Source organism: Artemia sp. Qi Xiang Cuo, chromosome 1, assembly GCF_049724085.1.
Source record: "Artemia sp. Qi Xiang Cuo chromosome 1, ASM4972408v1, whole genome shotgun sequence".
Taxonomy (NCBI): domain Eukaryota; kingdom Metazoa; phylum Arthropoda; class Branchiopoda; order Anostraca; family Artemiidae; genus Artemia; species Artemia sp. Qi Xiang Cuo.
This window is the reverse complement of record NC_142794.1, coordinates 96248499-96268307: the sequence shown is the minus strand read 5'-3', so window position 1 is coordinate 96268307 and position 19809 is coordinate 96248499. Positions and strand designations below refer to the sequence as shown.

The window sequence follows — 19809 nt, the reverse complement described above, 5'->3', positions numbered from 1 at the left end:
ATGCTTCAGAGCCATATTTGACCACTGTCATCACTGTAGCTTCTAATATTCTAATCTTGGTTTGCAGACTTATCATCCTATTCTTTCAGACTTTTTTTAACTGTGAAAAAACACCCTGACCCATGGCTATTCTACTTTTAACACCTCACTGCTCCCGTCCTCTTTAATAATAATGCCAACAAGTTAAGCGAAGCAGTCCCCTTGATCACTCTTTTCATTACCCAACGTCACCTTTTTATCTCCGCTTATTCCTAGCCTTAGTGACATAGTCTTCCTAACATTAATTTTCAAACCAATAGTAGCACCCTGAACTCGCAAAACCTGTAAAACTTCATTCATTTTGTTCACACTTTCATCTAGGATGCTTAAATCATCAGCACAATCTAGGTCCAGGAGACTTTTTCCTCTTCATTTTATTCCATGGTCTCCCATTGCCTTTCTTTTGCTCCTTAAGAAAAAGTCCATCAAAATAATCCATATAAAGGGGGATAGAACACAACCCTGCTTAACTCCTGATTTAATACAAAACCAGCTGCTAACCTCATTTCCTACCTTAACCGCAGCAGTGTTACTCTCGTACATAGCACTAATCACTTTAATGTATTTGTCTGGTATACCATACAAGGATAAAACCTTTACTAAAGCTCCTCTATCAACAGAATCGAACGCTTGCTCATAATCTATACAACTGAGGACCAAAGGTGTTTGAAAACTTAGGCACTTCTCAATTATTAACCTAAGAGTGAAAATTTGGTCAACACATCCTCTTCCTTTTCCAAAACCGCACTGCTCTTCTCTTAAAACTTTGTCTACGGCATCTCTCAGTCTAAAAAGTATCATATTACTATGCAATTTGCTACCTACAGAGACCAGACTAATGCCTCGATAATTACCACACTCACTTGTATCACCTTTCTCATAAAGTGGCTTAATTAAGGTTTTCCTAAAATCGTTAGGTACTTCCCCTTTTTCAAAAATCATATTCATAATCTTCAATAACTTATTTCTAACCTCAGAGCCACCATATTTAAGAAACTCATTTATTACCCCATCAGCACCTGTAGCCCTATTATTCTTTAATCATTTTAGTCCTGTTGCTAATTCCTCATCACACAACAAATCTTACTTCACATCCAAGGTATTACAGACTTTTTCATTTTCCTCTATATTTTTTCCTGCAACTCCATCTCGGTTAAGCAAGTTCTCAAAATGTTCGGCCCATCTCGCTTTAGCTTTTTTCTTATCGGTAATTGTCACCCCATTCCTATGTTTAACTGGGACAAGTCCGGATTGACTACTACCTCTCAATTTGTTAACGTGCCAGTACAATATTTTACTATTATGCCGTCTAGCTGCATCTTCTAAATCCTTGGCAATTTTATCCATGGCCTCCACTTCACACCTCCTTAGTTCATATTTCAATGCTTTCTCCACTTTCTTTACATTTCTTTTGTTTTCATGCGATCTATCACTCAGATAATTCTTGTACAAGTCCTTTCTCCTTTCTATTAAACATAAAACTTTTTCACTAATATTCTTAGCTGCAGTTCTAGCTTTCTTCCCTAATACACCTTCAGCAACTTTACAAATTATTTTTCTGAAATTATTCCAACCATCTTCCACATCATCAAATTTTAAACTCTCAAGTTTAGTATTCAACAGTTCCTGGAAAGTTTCTCTCAAATTCTCATCCTGGAGTCTACTAACATCATAACTTCCCGGGAGGTAATTACCCTTCCGATATTTCAACTTTAAATTAACCATTGACACTACTAAATGGTGATCTTTACTTTTAACATCAATAATGGCACTCCTATATACCCTAGTATCTTGTATCGGTCCTGCAAGTATTCGGTTTAATATAGCATAATCAATAAGGTTTAATGTCTTACCATCACGTGAATACCATGTTAGCTTATGAGCCATTTTATGACCAAACACCGTATTGGTTATAACTAGATTGTTATACCTACAAAATTGCAAAAGTCTGTATCCATTACTGTTTTCTTTTCCTACACCAAATTTACCTAAGCTGGGATACCATCGATCCCTATTTCTAACAACCTGGGCGTTAAAATCTCCCAATAATAACATCATATTTCTACCTGGGACCTTGTCTATTTGCTCCTGTAACTGTAAGTAAAATTCATCTGAGTCACTAGTATCTCCATCAGTCGGTTCTACAGGGGCGTATACTACTATAACTGATACCCTGAACTTTCTAGTCATAAAATGAGCAATTAGTATTCTATTATTAATACCTTCCCAGCCTAAACAAGACTTAGAATCTTCCTTATTCATCATCAGCCCTACTCCCTGTCTATGTACCCCATCCTTTCTCCCTGAGTAAGCAAATTCTATATTACCTGATTTCATGCTTCCTACCCCTAAGATATGAGTTTCTGAAATTCCTAATAAGTTGAACTCGAATTATCTGAATTCGTCAGTCAAAATGTTGATACGATGATCATTTTTTAATGTCGTAACATTACAAGTTCCAATTTTCATGTTCGTTAGATCATTGAAATTATTTTCGCCTCAGGAAAAGCAATGATCCCGGAAACCAGTGCAGGACGGGGATCACATATCTTCTCAAGTCTACACCGAAGTGCTTAAGCCGGCTTAGAACCGGACAGCAAGAAGTTCCTGGGACCTCCATGAATTGATGCTTTGTGTAATCCTGGGCCCATCTTGGTCACAACATGGTTTTCAGCACTTGACGATGCTCTTCTATCAACAAGAGTCAAAATCCTGCACAGACAGTCTTAAGCCTTTTTCCTCCGACTTATCATATATTCATGCCTACAAATATTATGCTACTACGGAGATGCAGCCTATAATAGATAAATTAGCTAGGAAGAGGTTTTTCAGCCCAAATACGCCCATCAAAACATACCAATCCCAGAAGAATTGTCCATTAGTCAGAATCTCGTGCGAATGCTGTGTCGTTTACTAAGCTCTAATTTCCTCGAGGGGCGCCACTCCTCTAGTGGGAATAGAGTTGTGCTCTTATTCAATTTGTATGACTAGAGAGCACACACTGGGCCTATGTATCCTTCAGAGCTCTTCTCTCTGATTTCAACAAATATATATGTCGTATCCCTTTAGACTTACGATAATTTAGGAATTTTTTCGACTTACTGCGTCCGAGATTACGAAATTTGTTTGATATGCTCAAACAGTTTGTGGTAACCAACTGTAAGTAAGAAGCAGCTCGTGCTAATAGCAACTGAAATTCTAAATGAAATAATACTGAATTTAACCATATCCATCAAAATTTACTGGATGTTCATTATGATTATAAATATATACAAATAGTGCCCACAGTAGGCTAGAAGTACCCACAAAGAGCTACAAGCCCGAGGAAATTTTTGACTTTCAAAAAACACTAAACACTCCTGAAAATCCTCGGTTAAGTTGAAACCACATGTTCAGTATATCAAAGAACCCTATTTAAGATTTTGCAAATACATATTTATACAAAGGGGAAATTTTTGATTTTTTCCAAGAAGGATTATCACAGATGCGTCTTTAATACACATTCCAGGAGTAATCATATTCAACCAATGGTTTTAGAACGATGAGAAAAGGCCGATTTGAATCGAATCGAAACTGAGAGTTCTAGTGTCCTTTATAATGGCCAAAAAGACTCTGACAAACCAAGTTAGTATTTTCTACCATTTAGCGGCACAAAACAACAATTTTGGCTAAAAGAGAGTCAAAAAGCTATGAAGTGGAAATTCCATTTCGAACAAATCGGTTTAAATTAGGGAAAAACGACAAATTGAGCTTCCGGTGTCATAGGCAGTGATACCACGTCGGGACACATTCCTTCCTGAATATGCATGTAGTTTATACGAAATAAACGCCTATAATCAACATTTGTTTTACAGCTTCATTTGACTAAGTTGGTTTAGTTGAAGCTTGACAAAATTTTGCGCAGTAAGCTACTGAATAATTGCGAATCAGACGTCATTGAGGAGGGTAGGTGAATCTTTGTGCAGTGGGGAAAGGTAGTACTTGTAATTTATTACTTATATGCACCTAGTAATGTCTTCTCGTTTCCCGGGACATTGCTACGGGCCTCCATCAAGGGCGCATCTAGGTTCGAGGAGGGAGAGGTTGAAACGCATTAAAAGTTTAGTTATATACATTTTTGGGTACTGGTGCATTATACGGACACCGCTAAAGAAGTCAAGTTTGGTTAGTGCTAATGAAATAAAATATGATGAATATATAATAGTTTAGAAACAAATTTGGGCTATATATTTGCACATTAGGGTGGGGGGGGGGGTAAAGCATAGCATATATTAAATACGGAACCTAACCTAGGTACCTCCCCCCTAAACCCCCAAAAAACAGTTTAAATATCGTAAACGATATGAAAACCACACTTTGCATTCCATTTCTCTATTGAAATACCCGTTTGGCGGGTTTCGTCTCTCGTTTCTTCCATACAGTATATAGCGGTGTCCGCATAATGCACCAGTACCCATTTTTGTTACGCTTTCACGGGTCAGGCAATTTTTTGGGGTAGGGGGGGGAACAAAGCCTGCACACACACCCCCTGGATACGACCTTAACCCCACACCAGCATCCATTGGGTATTTCTGTAAAAGAAGTTTTGCTCGGAGAGGTCAATATGAAATAAGAGAAGTTAACAGTGAAGCTGACGTCTTGATAATTAATGTCTGATATTCATGATTTCCCTCCTGATAATTATTTGGGGGACGCACTTTTCTAAGGATCATTATCATGGTCGAATTATTATTATACAAGGCATAAACTTGAATACAAAATCAAAGATGAAAGAGGGAATAAACCATCTTTTTATTTAAGAGACTCTTGGATCAAATAGTTCGTAGTAACGAAATCGAAGCAAAAGAGCTACCCTTGTTAGCAGAAACCGGAGCACTAAGGACTGAAGTTTTGATTACCATTCATGCAGCAATGCAATCTATTATTTATACTGACTTTAATTACGAGAAATATATTAATTACAAAGATGCACGTCATTGCTATTACCGATGAAAATTTGCATAATCTTAGAAATGGAAAACAGGAAACAGTGCCAAAATGTCATTAAAGAAAAATTCTAAGGAACAATTTAAAGGATATTCGTAAAGCCTTCCAGTCTCATTGGCTATTTTTGGACAATTATACATTATTTCGAAAATCAAGTATGTTAAATGAGCTCTTTTTAGAAGCACCATTTTGCAAAAGATGAACTGTAGTTTCAAGATTGAGAAGGTGGAAGTCCTTCTCACATTTCGGGTAACTCTGGGCATGGTATTAAAACTAAAAATCAATTCAAATAAAAGACAAGTCTTCTAAAATGAAAGTAAAGAGCGAAATTCGATTTTTTTTATTTTTAAAAGCTAAAATGAAAGTATTTATTTGCTTTTATTTCCTTAATGCCTTGGAAACATCTTTTCCAGTTCAAGGACGATTGTAATCGGAATAAAAGTATTGTCACAATATTTCAAGAATTGAATACCTTGTTAATGTTAATTGCTTTAAACAACACAGTTTTTGATTCAAAAGCTCTAAAAGGCAATCGATAAATAAACAATTGTAGTTGCCGTAAGCTGTATTTGTTGAACGATAATACTTTAGCGTAAAGGGGTGGGGGCTAAAAAGGGGACAGCCTCTTTAATATACAGAGTTATATTTGTTTCTTTTAAGTTCTAGTATCACTCTTTACTTTCACTGGATTTTATTTCTTTATTTACTTTTTACTTTATAGATCTTAGCATTAGTGTAAAAAAACAATAAATAAAAAGTATGTATTCAACAAATGGTATGATTTTTGCCAAATTTGGTATATAAGACCTTATAAGTTTGCTCACTAAGAGGTCCAGCATATTCCCCCAGGAAAATTCCCCAAGAAAACTCCTCCCGCTGACAATTCCCCCAGGAAAATCCCCCTCGCGAAATTTCCCCAAATGCAAAATTGAGCTTCTAAAAGAAAATTAAGACACATTAAAAGAACGAAGAAAAGCGTATGGTTGAACATCAGCTATTATAAAGAAAGAATGGTTGGTCATTGTGAAGGCGGGGGGAATACCGGATGCTTAAAAGAACGTAGTTCAATGTTCAAATTTTCAGAATCTCTATGATCCTTCCTGCGAATTTAGGGGGGAAAAGGATTGGGTAAAAATTAATGTCTCATCTCCCTTTATTTAGACTAAACCTGAATAAGGTGATGCGGGATAATGCCCCCCTTCTTATTGCAGAAAAATATTCCTGACCTTTATTTTAAAGCTTCATTTAACTAAACTAATTCGCTTCATTTTTCATAAAATCATATGCAATGATGTGTAGGTGCTCGTCAGGTTTTATGAAGCAGGGGCGGCGTATGATTTTGTAGGCAGGGCTAGATACCTCAGAGAGTCTATTATAATGACTAAACATTCTAACTCTCATTGATCCTTCAAATAAGTATTGAATGAGTTCTAAGAAAGGGAGAAGAGGTGGAAATTGATATAGAATCCCTCTTGATATACGGAAATACTTCGGGTCTACGCCTTTATTACGAAGGTAAAGTGTAACATCGAACCTTAAACCGTGCAGAATTTATTCAATAGAAGTGGGGTCTAACCTTTCCTCAATCCCCTCTTTTTAGTCATAGAGACTTCGGAGGATGTTCATTCAATCCGAGTTTGAAGGTTCTATTGGCTTTTTTAGAAGTGAAAAGAGAATTGGGAGCAGCCAGCACCAGTCCTAGAACCAATTTCGATACCTGGTCCTTCTGTAACCCCATAGGATACCTGATCAATATTCCGAGATACCCATTTTGCTCAAAATAGTTGGAAATATCTATAAATATGCATCTAGCGGTAACACAGAACCAAAGCCAAGAGACAAGGGCCATAAACTACGCCAAATGTCAATTTTTAACAGGTGGATTTCATAGTAGAAAAGTGGAGGAGGGCTTGTTTGGTCTAGGGGGTCCAGTGGCTTTAAAATATCAGGAATTTTTTCTTGTTTAAAAAGATCATTGACAATTTGCTTTGGGAGTGGGGAGGGTTTACGAGTGACAAGAGCTTTTTCTCCTAATCAATTTGAAACTTGCGATCGCGAGCCCTTGGGCTGCAGGGCCTGATTTACAAAAAAATAATAAAAGGATTGGTCCTTTTCAAATTAATCCAACTCTAACAAAGAGCCGAAATTTTTCGATTGGGCTGACACTTATATGATACGTTGAGCTAAGGGAGCCCCAATGCAGAAGGAAACGAAAAATATTGTTTCAATCGAAATTTAAGATATCTGTTTTGTTCAATAAGTTCAAAACACCTGATAAGTTTGCCTTGGGTGTTTGGTATCACCCTCACAGCCCCTGTGTGAAACTTTATGTTACCCCTCTATGATAAATCAGCCCCCAGAAAAACAAAAAAGAAGTAAAATACACAGAAATGTGCAGATAAATACTATAAGATATTCTGTACCACATATTTTGCCTGTATTTTGGAATATACATAGATCATTCCAAAATTTCTTATTTTCTTTATTATTTTCATTTGTCATACTTTTGCTGTGGCTTCTCTGTTCTGCTTGTGGAGGTAGGGGGCTCAAAGGGGGGATTATTTGGGGCTAATGCACCAAGCACCACTGATCACAACTCTGACTCTATTTTTGCAACATAAAAGGAAACATTATGTTTGATCTGTGACCCAGTCGGTATTTAAAAGTTCTTTTGCTAGCTGATCGCAAGTTTTAGGCTAATTTGACAGTATAGAAAAACAAACCAAAATAATTTTGGTTTTTTCATTACTTTCCGGAGGGGTATTTTCCGAGAGGGGGGCTAATCACCGGGGAGGGGGTAAATGTCTAGAATCTTTGACAGTATAGCAGTCCCGAACCAAAAGGATTTTGCTTTATTTCATTACTTTGGGTATATTTGGGTATATTTCATTAATGGTTTTTCTTTCCCATACAAGTTGTTCTTGAAAATTTCACCTTTACTTTATATTGTAATCCAACACTTTGTTAAATAAATAAATAAATGGATAAATAAATAAACGGAAACACCAAAATATCCCTAAAACAATTGCTTTGAATGAATACAATTGTTCAAATTAATATCGTTTTACTTCAGCTAATATGTCTGCTTTGATTTTTTGCCTCTAATTTCAATCTGTAAGAGGCTCTGGCCTACGGTTTTGCATTATATTATTATTATTATTAATACATTCAGATGTACTGGTATAGAGTGCATGATAAGTACAACGTAGAAAAGCATAGAGCGTTGAGGGACTTGCACATATATCTTTGTCAAAAATAATTTCAAAAAAATTATTATGTACTTTGACTTTGGCCAAAAAAGAGGTTTTATTTATTGCCATAGTTTTATCACGGAGAAGCGAACGGCTTGCTAGTAAAATATATTGTGACTCAAAAGCTTTTCTTTTTTTTTTTTTTGCACTGCCTCTTAATTTTACATAGCAATAACATGTAAAGACAACAACGGTTAAAAATGATGACAGTATTTAGCTTCTCTTTCCGAAAAAGGTTTTAGAAATAATTTGATTGGCTGAAAAAACAATGTGACAATTGACGCCACAAAAATAATTGGAATATAAACGCCGCTGAAATGGAACCAAAGCACACTTCCAAACACGGAAGCATGAATTAATAATCGTTCTTTGTCTCTTTAGTTTTACGAAAACACCTCTCAGACCAGGGATAGCACCCTTAGTGAATTATCACTATTTCTAGTGATTTATTATATTGCCTAAAGGAAAAAATCACTAACTCAGAACATAAATCACTAAATTATTGAAAGAAAATAAAACAAAATCAACCAAAAAATAACTAAAATCTAGTGGCTTTTCACCGGGTAGCAACTCTGTCTGAAACTGCAATTAAAGCGCCCAAGATGTCAGAATAAAATAGTTTGGCGCCCAACTTAGGTCTATTCATACCAGAAAACCGCAATTCTCTTGGAATTTTGCTTTTGCTGTTTCAAATTATGAATTTTTCCAAGCAGTAGGCTATCATATTTTTGTCTGCGCTGTCACATTAAACCGTGGAAATAATTAAGCAAACTAATTGATTAGGTAGACAACGCTTCTCGTCTACAAAAATATTTCCATCTTTTAATGGAATAATAAATGTCCCCAGCTATGTTCCATAAAAACAAAGCTCCTAGAAGCATTTGCTCACTTTCTTTTGAGATTTTTTTTAGCTGCATTCACGATACAACCTACTTTCTCTTGTTTTTTCTTTAAGCATCAAAATTTAATCTTTCAATATTTTTTTGCAAAAAAAGGAGAAATATTTCCCCACATATTGATATATTTTATAATTTAGGTCCGTAAGAATTCAGTTTTTAAGGGTTGAGGTACATCCCCCCTTCCTAAAGAGATCCTCCAGGGTTCCTCCATAATAGCTCAAATGGCAATTGCACATCACTGTACATAATTTTATTGAGACTCAATGAGACTAATTTTTCTTCATTTTCCAGGACTACGACCCCCCCCCCCAAAAAAAAAAACAACAACAAATAAACATGCACCTGTCTCATTCTTCTCAAACTAATGTAGGCTAAACTACCTTATTTCAGTAGATAGAAACTTGAAATCTCTGCAACAGGCTTCTCTGTTATCTTGAATTTGATGATTTAGTTTTCTTTAAAATGACTCACCCTTTGGGGCTTTTTGCCCTTTTTTTTTAAAGGCTTGTAACTTTTGGTGGATAGTGTTAAACTTACCAAATTTTATATATTTTGAATTTTCATGTAAAGACAATTTTTTCAACGTATATATATTGTTACCAAATCCCTGTTCTTAGAATTTCAGTTATTATTATCGCAAATCGCAACTTACATTTCAACTAATTGCTACAACGAATTGTTACATTTCGTCACAACGAATTTTGATTTGGCACACGCTACTATCAAAAATTGTGTAAATACTTACGGATTTTTTTAATTAAAAATTTAACTTCCAGGCTTCACTAATTCCTAAAGATGTAAATGGTTTTGCATTTTCAACCAATTAAAAAATAAGATATAGTTTTCACTTTCCTTGGTACCTTTAACAGTCAATACGAACTGAAACAGTAAAAATCACTAAAACTAAAAACAGTATGTAAATCAAAATTCATATTTTAGGAAATAACATTTTATGTTTTGATCTGCCTACATAATTTACAAGTAGAAACAATTTCAATTATTTTAGGAAAGGGATGGGGTTGAGAAGATGGGGTTGCAATCCTAAGGAAAACTGCCTATCATATTGAACGTTTTTATGAATCCCGTGGTTTCAAGTGCTTTCAAGTCTCTATATAATTTTTTGTTTCTGTCTTGAAGGACAGTCACAGACGCATGGTGACCTTTTAGTTTTAATCTTTTTTCCCTGTATGCACAATCAAATCGAAACAGCGGCTATAGAATGATGAAGCTATAACCACTCAAACAAAATTATACATTCTAGTGCTCTTTCTCAGTAAAAAAGGTAAAGTAGCCTACAGCTGCAAGGTACTGTTCAGGGTCAAACAGCGTTGCAGGACAACAATTTTGGCTCCAGCAAGACCAATCGTATTTCTCAAAATTGCTTCATTTTCTCACAACGGTGGGATGGTACATTCCATCTCCACGGGCACGTGATGTTGTTGTATAAGATGAAGAAATGATGTTTTACTTTATGTAATTACCACCCCCTGAACAATTAAAACAAATAAAGGTTCGGCGATATGTCTTTCATAATGACAAACGACAAGCTAAGGCAAAAATTAAAGGTCCAATAAAAAAAATATAATTTTACAAAGGGGCTTCTTCTAATTTAAGGTTCATTTGGGTGTAATGACGTCAAGAAAAGGCTCAAATTGTCTGCGTTTAGAAGACAAGCGACAATGAGAATCCATATATAAAAGCCTGTCGCGTAGCGAGTGCCGGGGCCCGGTATTCTTTCTTGCTTGCAAAAGTTGTATTTGTTAATAGAACGATAATAATACAGTATGCACGTGCAAATGGATAAGTTTTCTGATGAAAGGGGGTTGAAGGTGGGGGGTCGTTCTCTTTATAAATGATTATTTCCAAACTTGTCTACCCTGTTTGTCTCACAATTGAAGGATCGAGTTGGAACTTCCAGGGGTGATTTTTTTTTATTCTGGGGAGAGGAGGGATGGGGGTAGACCGTGACTTAATATTGATTTTATTCCTTTTCTTTGGGGGGGGGGGGTGACAAATTATCTAATCCTCACAAAAGAGTATGCACTACAGCTTTTTTCTGTTTACGCCTGTTGCTTAAAAGCTTTCTTACAGTCTTAACTGATAGTTGAAAATAAGGTTTCAACTATCTATAGCAATGAAAGCTTCATTGCAATGATTCAATGTATGTGGAACTTCCTGCATTCATTCATATTGTTATATACTTGCATGACACCTTTAAAGGAAAGGGAGCCCATACAAAGGCACAAAATTTACCCTTATTAAAGTAGCTTATAATTATAAAGAGAATAGTATATTGAAACAACTATTCTCACAGGGAACTGGGGTTTGAGGATTCCCCAGAAGCTGGGGGGAGGTCTCTAGTTTGGATTTTGATTCTTAAAACGAACTGATATAAGTAAATCGAAAGATATATATATATATATATATATATATATATATATATATATATATATATATATATATATATATATATATATATATATATATATATATATATATATATATATATATATCACCGATGAATCTCTGAAAATCCTTTTTCTCTGATTGGATTCAATTAGCTTTGTGAGCCAGCATTTTCAGTCTTATGCAAGCTATGATGGTCAAAGTTAAAGTTAGGTTTGATAATGATAGTTTAGGTTGGGCTAAGTTAGATTAGGTTAGGTTAAATTTGGCTATAAATATAAGAAATGGATGCTAACCTAATCCAACCTACCCTCACCTAACCAAACTTCCCCTAACCTCTCATCATTAAAACTGGCATTAAATTGAAAAAGCTTACTGACAACGCTAAGTAAATCCAGGGAGAATAAAAGGTATTTCGGACATTCACCGATGAAAGTCAACATTCACCAAATTGCGGACATTCACGAATATATATATATATATATATATATATATATATATATATATATATATATATATATATATATATATATATATATATATATATATATATTTACGGACTTAAATGAACTGTTCCCCTGTTATTATACATTTTCATTTTACTTCAATTACCATTTTGAATCAAAGACAAATGGCGAATTTAGAACCACTTTTAATTAAGCTATTTAAATAAGGATCATAGTGACTTGTTATAAATCATCCTGTCCCTGGTCATACAAATTGTATTCTTGAATTGATTATTTACCTGTTCCTAATTCGTTTTCCTTAGTTTTCAATTCCTTAAACAACACGACTGTTCTGGGCGGAGGTGTGGTGATAGGTAATGTATCAGTTCTGTGAAATGTAACTTTTCTATTCACATCACGCAAAGTGCTAATCACTTCTTCACTAGAATTGATTTGCCGACCTACGAAAAACCTTGTAATTTTATCTTTGAAGCTGCTACTTGAAGTTAGTTTTTGTTGCCTTATTGCATCGACTAATTCACTTGAACGACACTCATTTTTAACTTCCATTTGGTCTCTTTTGGAATTAGTATCATCAGCAGGCTCAAATGGATTCAAATTATGATCTTGAAATTCGTGCACAGCTCCAAAAACAGAATGCCTTTTGCACTGATCACTACTGTGAATTTCACCTCTGCTTCCTTCTAATTTTTTATTCCTTGAAGGTCCAGAAGCTTCATGCATTCTACATTGTGTTGCATAAGTCGAATCTACAAGCATTTCTGTCTTCTCTGTTGGTACTTTCTCAAACTGTTGGGCAAAGTTCTTTCGCGTACAAATACTATTTTCCTTAAAATTGTTGCATTTTCCTGCAGAAAGATGGCGACTGTTACCCTCACCATAGGTGGGTTGTAGTGAAAGTGTCTGCATGAGCCGTTTATGAGGATTCCAAGTATCAAACTGAAGAGGTCTAATGCGGCTGCAGTGATCACTTTTAGCTTTATTTGAATTTTTCTTTTCTGTGAAACTAAAAGATATTAGTGGTTGTATATTTTCCTCTCCAATAATGCATCCTTTCTTCACCGCCCGTGGACTATTCCTGTATGCATCCCTATTGCTGTCATTAAGCTCTGGTCGACAGCCACCCAATAAGCTATTTTTATCAAAAGTGAACGGTGCTAGTTTTTTCCTTGCAGGTTTAATGGGAAATTGTTCGTTGTTTTTTGCACTTCCATTTGGAATATCTTTTATCGATGAGAAAGATTGATCGTCCAGGACACTAAGAGCATCTTCAACAGTAATCGCTTTAATTCCCGTTTTAGTCCGAAAATCATCAATATGGCTTTTAACCTTCAGTTGCTTAACGGTAGGAAACATTCTATTGATTTTAAATGGGTTCGTCATAATATTCCTTAATGGTGAATTAGTCGTAATGTCTCTTAACGCTGGTAAAGCCATTGGTGTCTGTAAAGGTTTCACAACCCCTGCATCTTGAAAAACTTTTCTATGAAAATTTGGTGAAAGAGAAGATGTTCTCTTTACCTTATTTCCTCTGTCGCTTGGCAACGCTGCTCGATATCTGAAAGGTGAAGGAACTGGACGTTTTCTGTCTGTTTCAACTTTTTTAATTTTATTAACAAATTTCTTCGATGGGAATCGAGGAGACAAATTTAAAGTTTTAACAGGGTCAGATTCGTTTTCTTTTGCTTTGTCCAAACATTGGCTATCAGTAAGTTTGCTTAAATCAAGTTTGAACATGCGTGGAACAGTCGCACATTGGGGAAAAGAGTGTATATCCGGAACTATATCCAGAGACTCGTTTCTTTGATTTAGTTTAGATTTCATCTCTTTCGTACCATCTCCATTTATTCGTGAGGAAGCTGCATTAAACCTGAAAAAAATCGCAGTTATATATTCAAATTCAAATATTTTGTTTTAATTCCCCTCCTGCCCCAGAATAATGATATTTCAAGACTGAAAATGAAAATGCGAGTTGAGGAGGAAAAGTGTTTACAAATAATTATTAATACAAAAAGAACGTTTTCTGATGGAAGTAGTGGGCAAGTAAAACCTAAAACGAAAAAAATTTACAGATTCTCAGTTCATACAACGTATATTTGCAAAACTGATTAGAACAAACGGATTCGGCATATTTCCCCAGTTAGAATTTGGAAAAGCTAAGGCTTTACTAGAGACTGTGCTTTTTTTAGTTTTACAGAAAATTTAAATTGCATGCTAGAAGTTATCTATATCATGGCTGGGAAAAAAGACTATTTGTAGCCAAAAAAAAAAAAAAAATTGTATTTCCTAATAGCTACTTATGAACTTTTCTGCTCTTGAGAGAAAATCTCTTTTTTTGTGTTGATTTCCTGTTGTCAGTAAATCCCTAGTTTTTCAGAATACTATAAATATAGGGAAATATCAGGCTTAAATTTATTTGAGCTAATTTTTTAGACATCAGCTGTAGAAACTGAGAAACTAATTTTTTATTTTTATTTTAAGCTTCAAAATCACTTTTAACTGCCATCAGAAAATCTGTTTTTTTTCTTCTAAACTTGTTTTAGCTGGTATTTGCGTTTTTAGATATACAAAATAAAACTTATACAATATTTTTGTCTAGGTTTAGCGATGAAATTAAGAAGACAGCATGATTTTTTTTTAATTGGGGATTAAACTAGGTTTATAATTCAATTATCCTAAACTTTCCCACAAAATGTGCAATTTTGTAAAAAAAAAAAAAAAAATTATCCCCGCCATCTTTGAAAGTTAGCAGATGAAAAATTCAATTATTTAATAAATGTTATCCTACATAAAATTTATAGAGATTTTCAAAACTGAAGGATATTATGAGGATTTTAGATGCATATACTTTATGAAAATTCGTATTAAAGATTGGTACTGGTGCATTATACGGACACTTCTAAAAAGTCAAGTTCGGTTAATGCTAATGAAATAAAATAAAATAGGATGAACATATAATAGTTAATAAACAAATTTAGGCTATGCATTTGCATATTGGTGGGGGGGGGTAAAGCATAGCATATATTAAATACGTCACCTAACCTAGGTACCTTTTTCCCACTCAAACCCCAAAAAACAATCGTTTAAATATTGTAACTCATTGAGAAACCACGGCTTTGCAGTTATTTATGTATAGCGGTCTCTTAAGAACAGCTTGTTTGACGGGTTTTTCGTGGCTGGTTTCCTTGTAAAATATATAAAAGTGTCCGTATAACGCACCAGTACCTAAAGATATTGTATATTTTTGCCGCAATCCAATAAAATTACTATTATAACGAATAGAAGCTCAAAATCAAGAGAACTCTCCAAAATCAGAAGGACCTGTTTCCTTCCCCTGTCCCGAAATGAGACACCTGGGTAAGTCGTCAAACCAGTGATCTAGTTGCGCATGTCTTTGCAGGGTAGGACAAATTAAAACTGATGTCCCTTTTCCACACCCCTGAGATATTCCAATGCCCTTATTTGCGCTGGGGAAAAAAAAAAGGACATAAGAGAGTCAAGTACAAAATTCCTAAGTTAGTACCTTGGCAAATGACTTTTACTGTTGGAACAAGTTGTAGATGTACGTATTACTCATACCAAAGCAATAGGAGATAAGTTCTATCGGGACTCTGTTTACTGGGACTAGTTATACCGGTCTATAGGAAGTCCTTAAAAGAAATTTACCGGGTCTATAGAAGAGATGCTTACTGGCTATTTATATTGACGCTCTGCTTTCAGAACAACAGATGGTGGGGTAGAAACATACCTCACTTCATAAAATGTGTGAGAAAAAGTAGGGATGGTATATTAAGCTTTCATATTACGATATAATATGGCACAGTATAAATCAATATCTTTTTGTATTATCATCTATCATTATAAATAATTTATGTCGCATTATGCATTATTACTACTATTATAGCTATATTAACAATGAGTACTTAGCTTAAGAAGTCGTTTTTACTGAGACTACTAATGCCGGATCGATAGATCATCCCCATTCAGAATTATACCGAAACAAGAGGAAACAATTGTATCGGAAATGACGAGTTAGGGTAATAAAAATGTTATTATTGGAGTTTAATTTTTGTTACTATCATTGTAAATGAAATTCTTTTAACTTTAGAACAATTCATCGTAAAAGACTTTCATTGTGTCTTGATGTTTAAATGTTTATGCTTGTTACAACCCTTTTAGAGAATCGTCGCTGAACAGCTTCAATTTTTTTTAAAGAAATAGTAAAGACGAAAAAATTTAATTTAGTAAAATATTTTTTTATAAAAAAAAGTCACGGGACAAATTAAGCAACCAAATTTTATGGTACCTCGTTTACATAAGAACAAAGTTAGCTGCAAGAAGCAACATCCTATAATGTTTTATTGTAAAATCATTGTTCTTATTCTTTTTTAGAACTAATGTACTAATTGTAGACTTTCTATATAGTTTCATATTGTAAAAACTTTTGAAAAAAAATTATAAGGTTTTCGAAATGAGCTGCAATTTCCCTCCAGGTCTCACTCAAATTTCACCTATGTTTGAATTTCAAAGCTATGTGCCTGCAATTGACTTAAACATAAGCGGAAGACCCCTAAGATCTCTCCCCCTCGCCTTGTCCTAAAATCTTTGTCTTTTTTTTATTTTCCTACAATTTTACCTGATTAGCCTTTTTTAACTGTTTAAAAATCGTTTTCAAATTTAGGGGTGGACATTTAGTTGCGTTTTATATTTTTTTTTCTTTTTTTTAACGAAAACACCAAAAAGGGGTATTTTCCAATGAAAATGAAAAAAAAAAGTAAACTAAAATTGTGAAATTTGTGCTGAAACTTGAATTTCTGGAGTAATTCATTTGGTAAGGACTTTCCATTTGGTACGGTTTATCCCCTGTTGACATAAACTGAGCGCACCCGCTCAGATCCCGCTCAGTAGTCAAACAGTTCGTGGCAACGGACTTGAAGCAAGGAGTGACTTTGGCCGATGGAGATCGAAACAATAAAAAAGGGATTTTGATAACAATTCATAAAAAGAATGGGTTTTTTATGCTTATGTATAATGTTTTTTTCTAATTTGTTACCTGCATGTTTTTCGGAACTTTATAATAAAAGGGAACATAGTTATGAAACTAGAAATGTTGTAATAGTTGGAACACCGGTTCCAGTTACTACCAGATCTAAATTTTCTATTAGGTATATTGGTCTTGATGGAACAGGCTTCCTGTGGAAGTAAAAGGTAAGAAGGTTCTTGAGGAATTTCGTGCTTCTTTGCGATGTATTTGTTTTAACCAGTATTGTAGACACGGATTAGGTGATTGATCTGGGAGTGAGTATATGATTGTGAGTAGACCCCGGCGCCGCGCCGGCGGATCGACCGAACGCTGCCGACGAGAAGCCCGGTCGAAAGCCGCCGAAGAGTCGTAACGCCGCCAGCGCGCCGCAGGGACGCCGCCGCCGGCAGAGGGGGCGGCGTTTGGTCGACTTTAAATTATTTTTACGACAATTCTTTATTGCGTCAACAGCAAAGTCGGAGCTTTTCCTTCTTGTGTGGTTTAGTATTTCGATTTTCCTGATTAGAAATCAAGCAGAGCTTGCACTATCCCCGAATTTTGGGTATTTCCCCAAAAATCTATGCCTCACCCCGAACACAAATTTGGTTCCCCGAATCCCCGAAAATCACGCAATCACGGTGCCACGCCTAGTGATTTATCACCAGTGACTTTCCCTGCCAAATATTACTTTGTATACCATAGTTCTTCACTTCTCTCTTGTTCATTAGTTTTCGGCTCTTTTGTTACTCTGCATCAAAACCAGACAGATGCAATATGCTATTGCAAATATTCCAATATACACAGTTTTTTATATGTTGACAAAAAAAGTATCGTGTTTATGAAATGAGTTTAAATCATTTCGAATGCAGTTTCCCAATCGCCATTTCTTACATCATTCGTAGTCAAGAATTTTATTTTCAAGTTGAATAGAATTATTGAATGCATTCACTACGATACAGCTTCACCCTTTTGTTGGATTTTGAAATTGACAGCTGACAGATTGTTTCTGCAGCTGAATTGTAAGTATGCAGATTTTTTTTGTTCTTTTTAGATAAGATTTTCTTAATGTTTAATACTCAATTATTGAACACCTGATAGAAAATACAATCTTCTTTCTGGACCATTTTTTCCCCCCCCCCCAAAAAAAAAACAGGTTGGGACAAAATTTAGCTATAGACTAAGCTATGTACACGGTGGGGTAATGAAAGATTGACCCGTAAGTTACCCAATAAATATTATTAATAAATAAATTGTAATTTATTGCCTATAGGGGAGGGGGATAAGGGGCTATCATTTTAAAATGATAATACCTCAATTTTTTTTATTGAAATCAGGGATGCCAAAAACATCATTATTTTTTTCATTTAAAGTGGAGACAGAAGGAAATGATATCACATTCCCTGGGAAACCATTGAAATATTTTAATGGGCCCAGGGCCTCCCCCATTAGAACTTGTTCATTGTCTTGGATATTTTGCGATTTCTCATAGGCTACTGGCCTTATTTGGCTTTTGTGTATGCTCCCTTTAAATTCGATTCTTTGGATCTTATGGAATGCCATGGCGAATCTATCACTCATTTTTCCAATAATTTGAGGTATATCTGAATAATTTCGAAATTTTTGTTGTTGTGTTTGTACTCCTTTACTCATACCCTCAATTTTTTTTTTTTCAAGGAACACTAAGCTGTTTAACGATATTTTGCCTGTTTGTTTGAACCATGTAGTGACCTTGTTAATTATTCAGTAAATTATTTTTCTAATGAAAGCTGAGACGGTATACTATAATGGTGGTATCCAGAGGGGGGGGGGAGGGAGGTATTATATTTAAATTATAATACCTCCAAATTTTATTTATTGAAAGCAGGGATCCCAAAAAGTTCATTTTTTTTAATTTAAAGCAGAGACGGCATCCTATCAAGTTGGTATACAGAGGGGGGGGGGGGGGTAATTGAGCTATCATATTTAAATGATAATACCTCGATTTTTTTTTAAAGCAGGGGTGCCAATAAGTTAATTGTTTTTTTTTATTTAAAGCAGAGACGGTTTCCTATCAAGATGGTGGCATAGGGAGTTATTATATTTAAGTGATAGTACCTTGATTTTTTTATTGAAAGCAGGGATGCAAAAAAGTTGAAAAGTTGACAAAATTAACAAGATTTTCGTGAGTTATACTGGATACAGCACTTGCATGGTTTTATCATCCAAAGGGAAAGGGACATATGCGTCCAATCCGTTTTTTTCCTATTGATGAAACGGGTTTACTTTGAAAACATTCATTCATATGTACTAGGTAGATTCACACTAAAACGAATTTGTGTGACGAAAGCGATATCGACATCCCCTCCCAACGTTGCGCTCGAGTAACAATGGCGCCCTTGGTCCAGTGCCCAATTTACACTAAAAGGCCAGGTCATAATAAAAGCTTTCAATTTGGGAGGTCCAAGGAGGAGTCTTTGACAGTCTTATGACCTCAGGGTACTAGATGTTGCAATGTTCTTACGTATCTACAGTGGTTTAGAAAATTCGATCACCCCACAAATGATTACCAAAAATATGCACAAATGTAACATTTGGAATATTATATAACACTTTTTTCAAAGCTTTGAAGAAAAGCAAAAAAGTCTAAATACCCCTAACTACGCTTGAAAGCTATTTTAAAAAGAAACTCGAAAGAAATTTTTAAAAGAGATTTCCATGGAAATGACCATAGCAGAAGCTTTGAGCCTGGGTGGGGATCA

At 35.0% G+C, this 19809-nt stretch overlaps 1 protein-coding gene across 1 annotated transcript in view; it reads right to left on the bottom strand.

Annotated features, from left to right (window-relative positions):
- LOC148956962 (uncharacterized) overlaps positions 1 to 19809 on the bottom strand; it is a 104850-nt gene that overhangs the window by 65198 nt on the left and 19843 nt on the right. Inside the window, exon 2 of the mRNA XM_089097025.1 lies at positions 12327 to 13918. Coding sequence (XP_088953151.1) covers positions 12327 to 13918 — 1592 coding nt within the window. The remainder of the gene's footprint in view (positions 1 to 12326; positions 13919 to 19809) is intronic.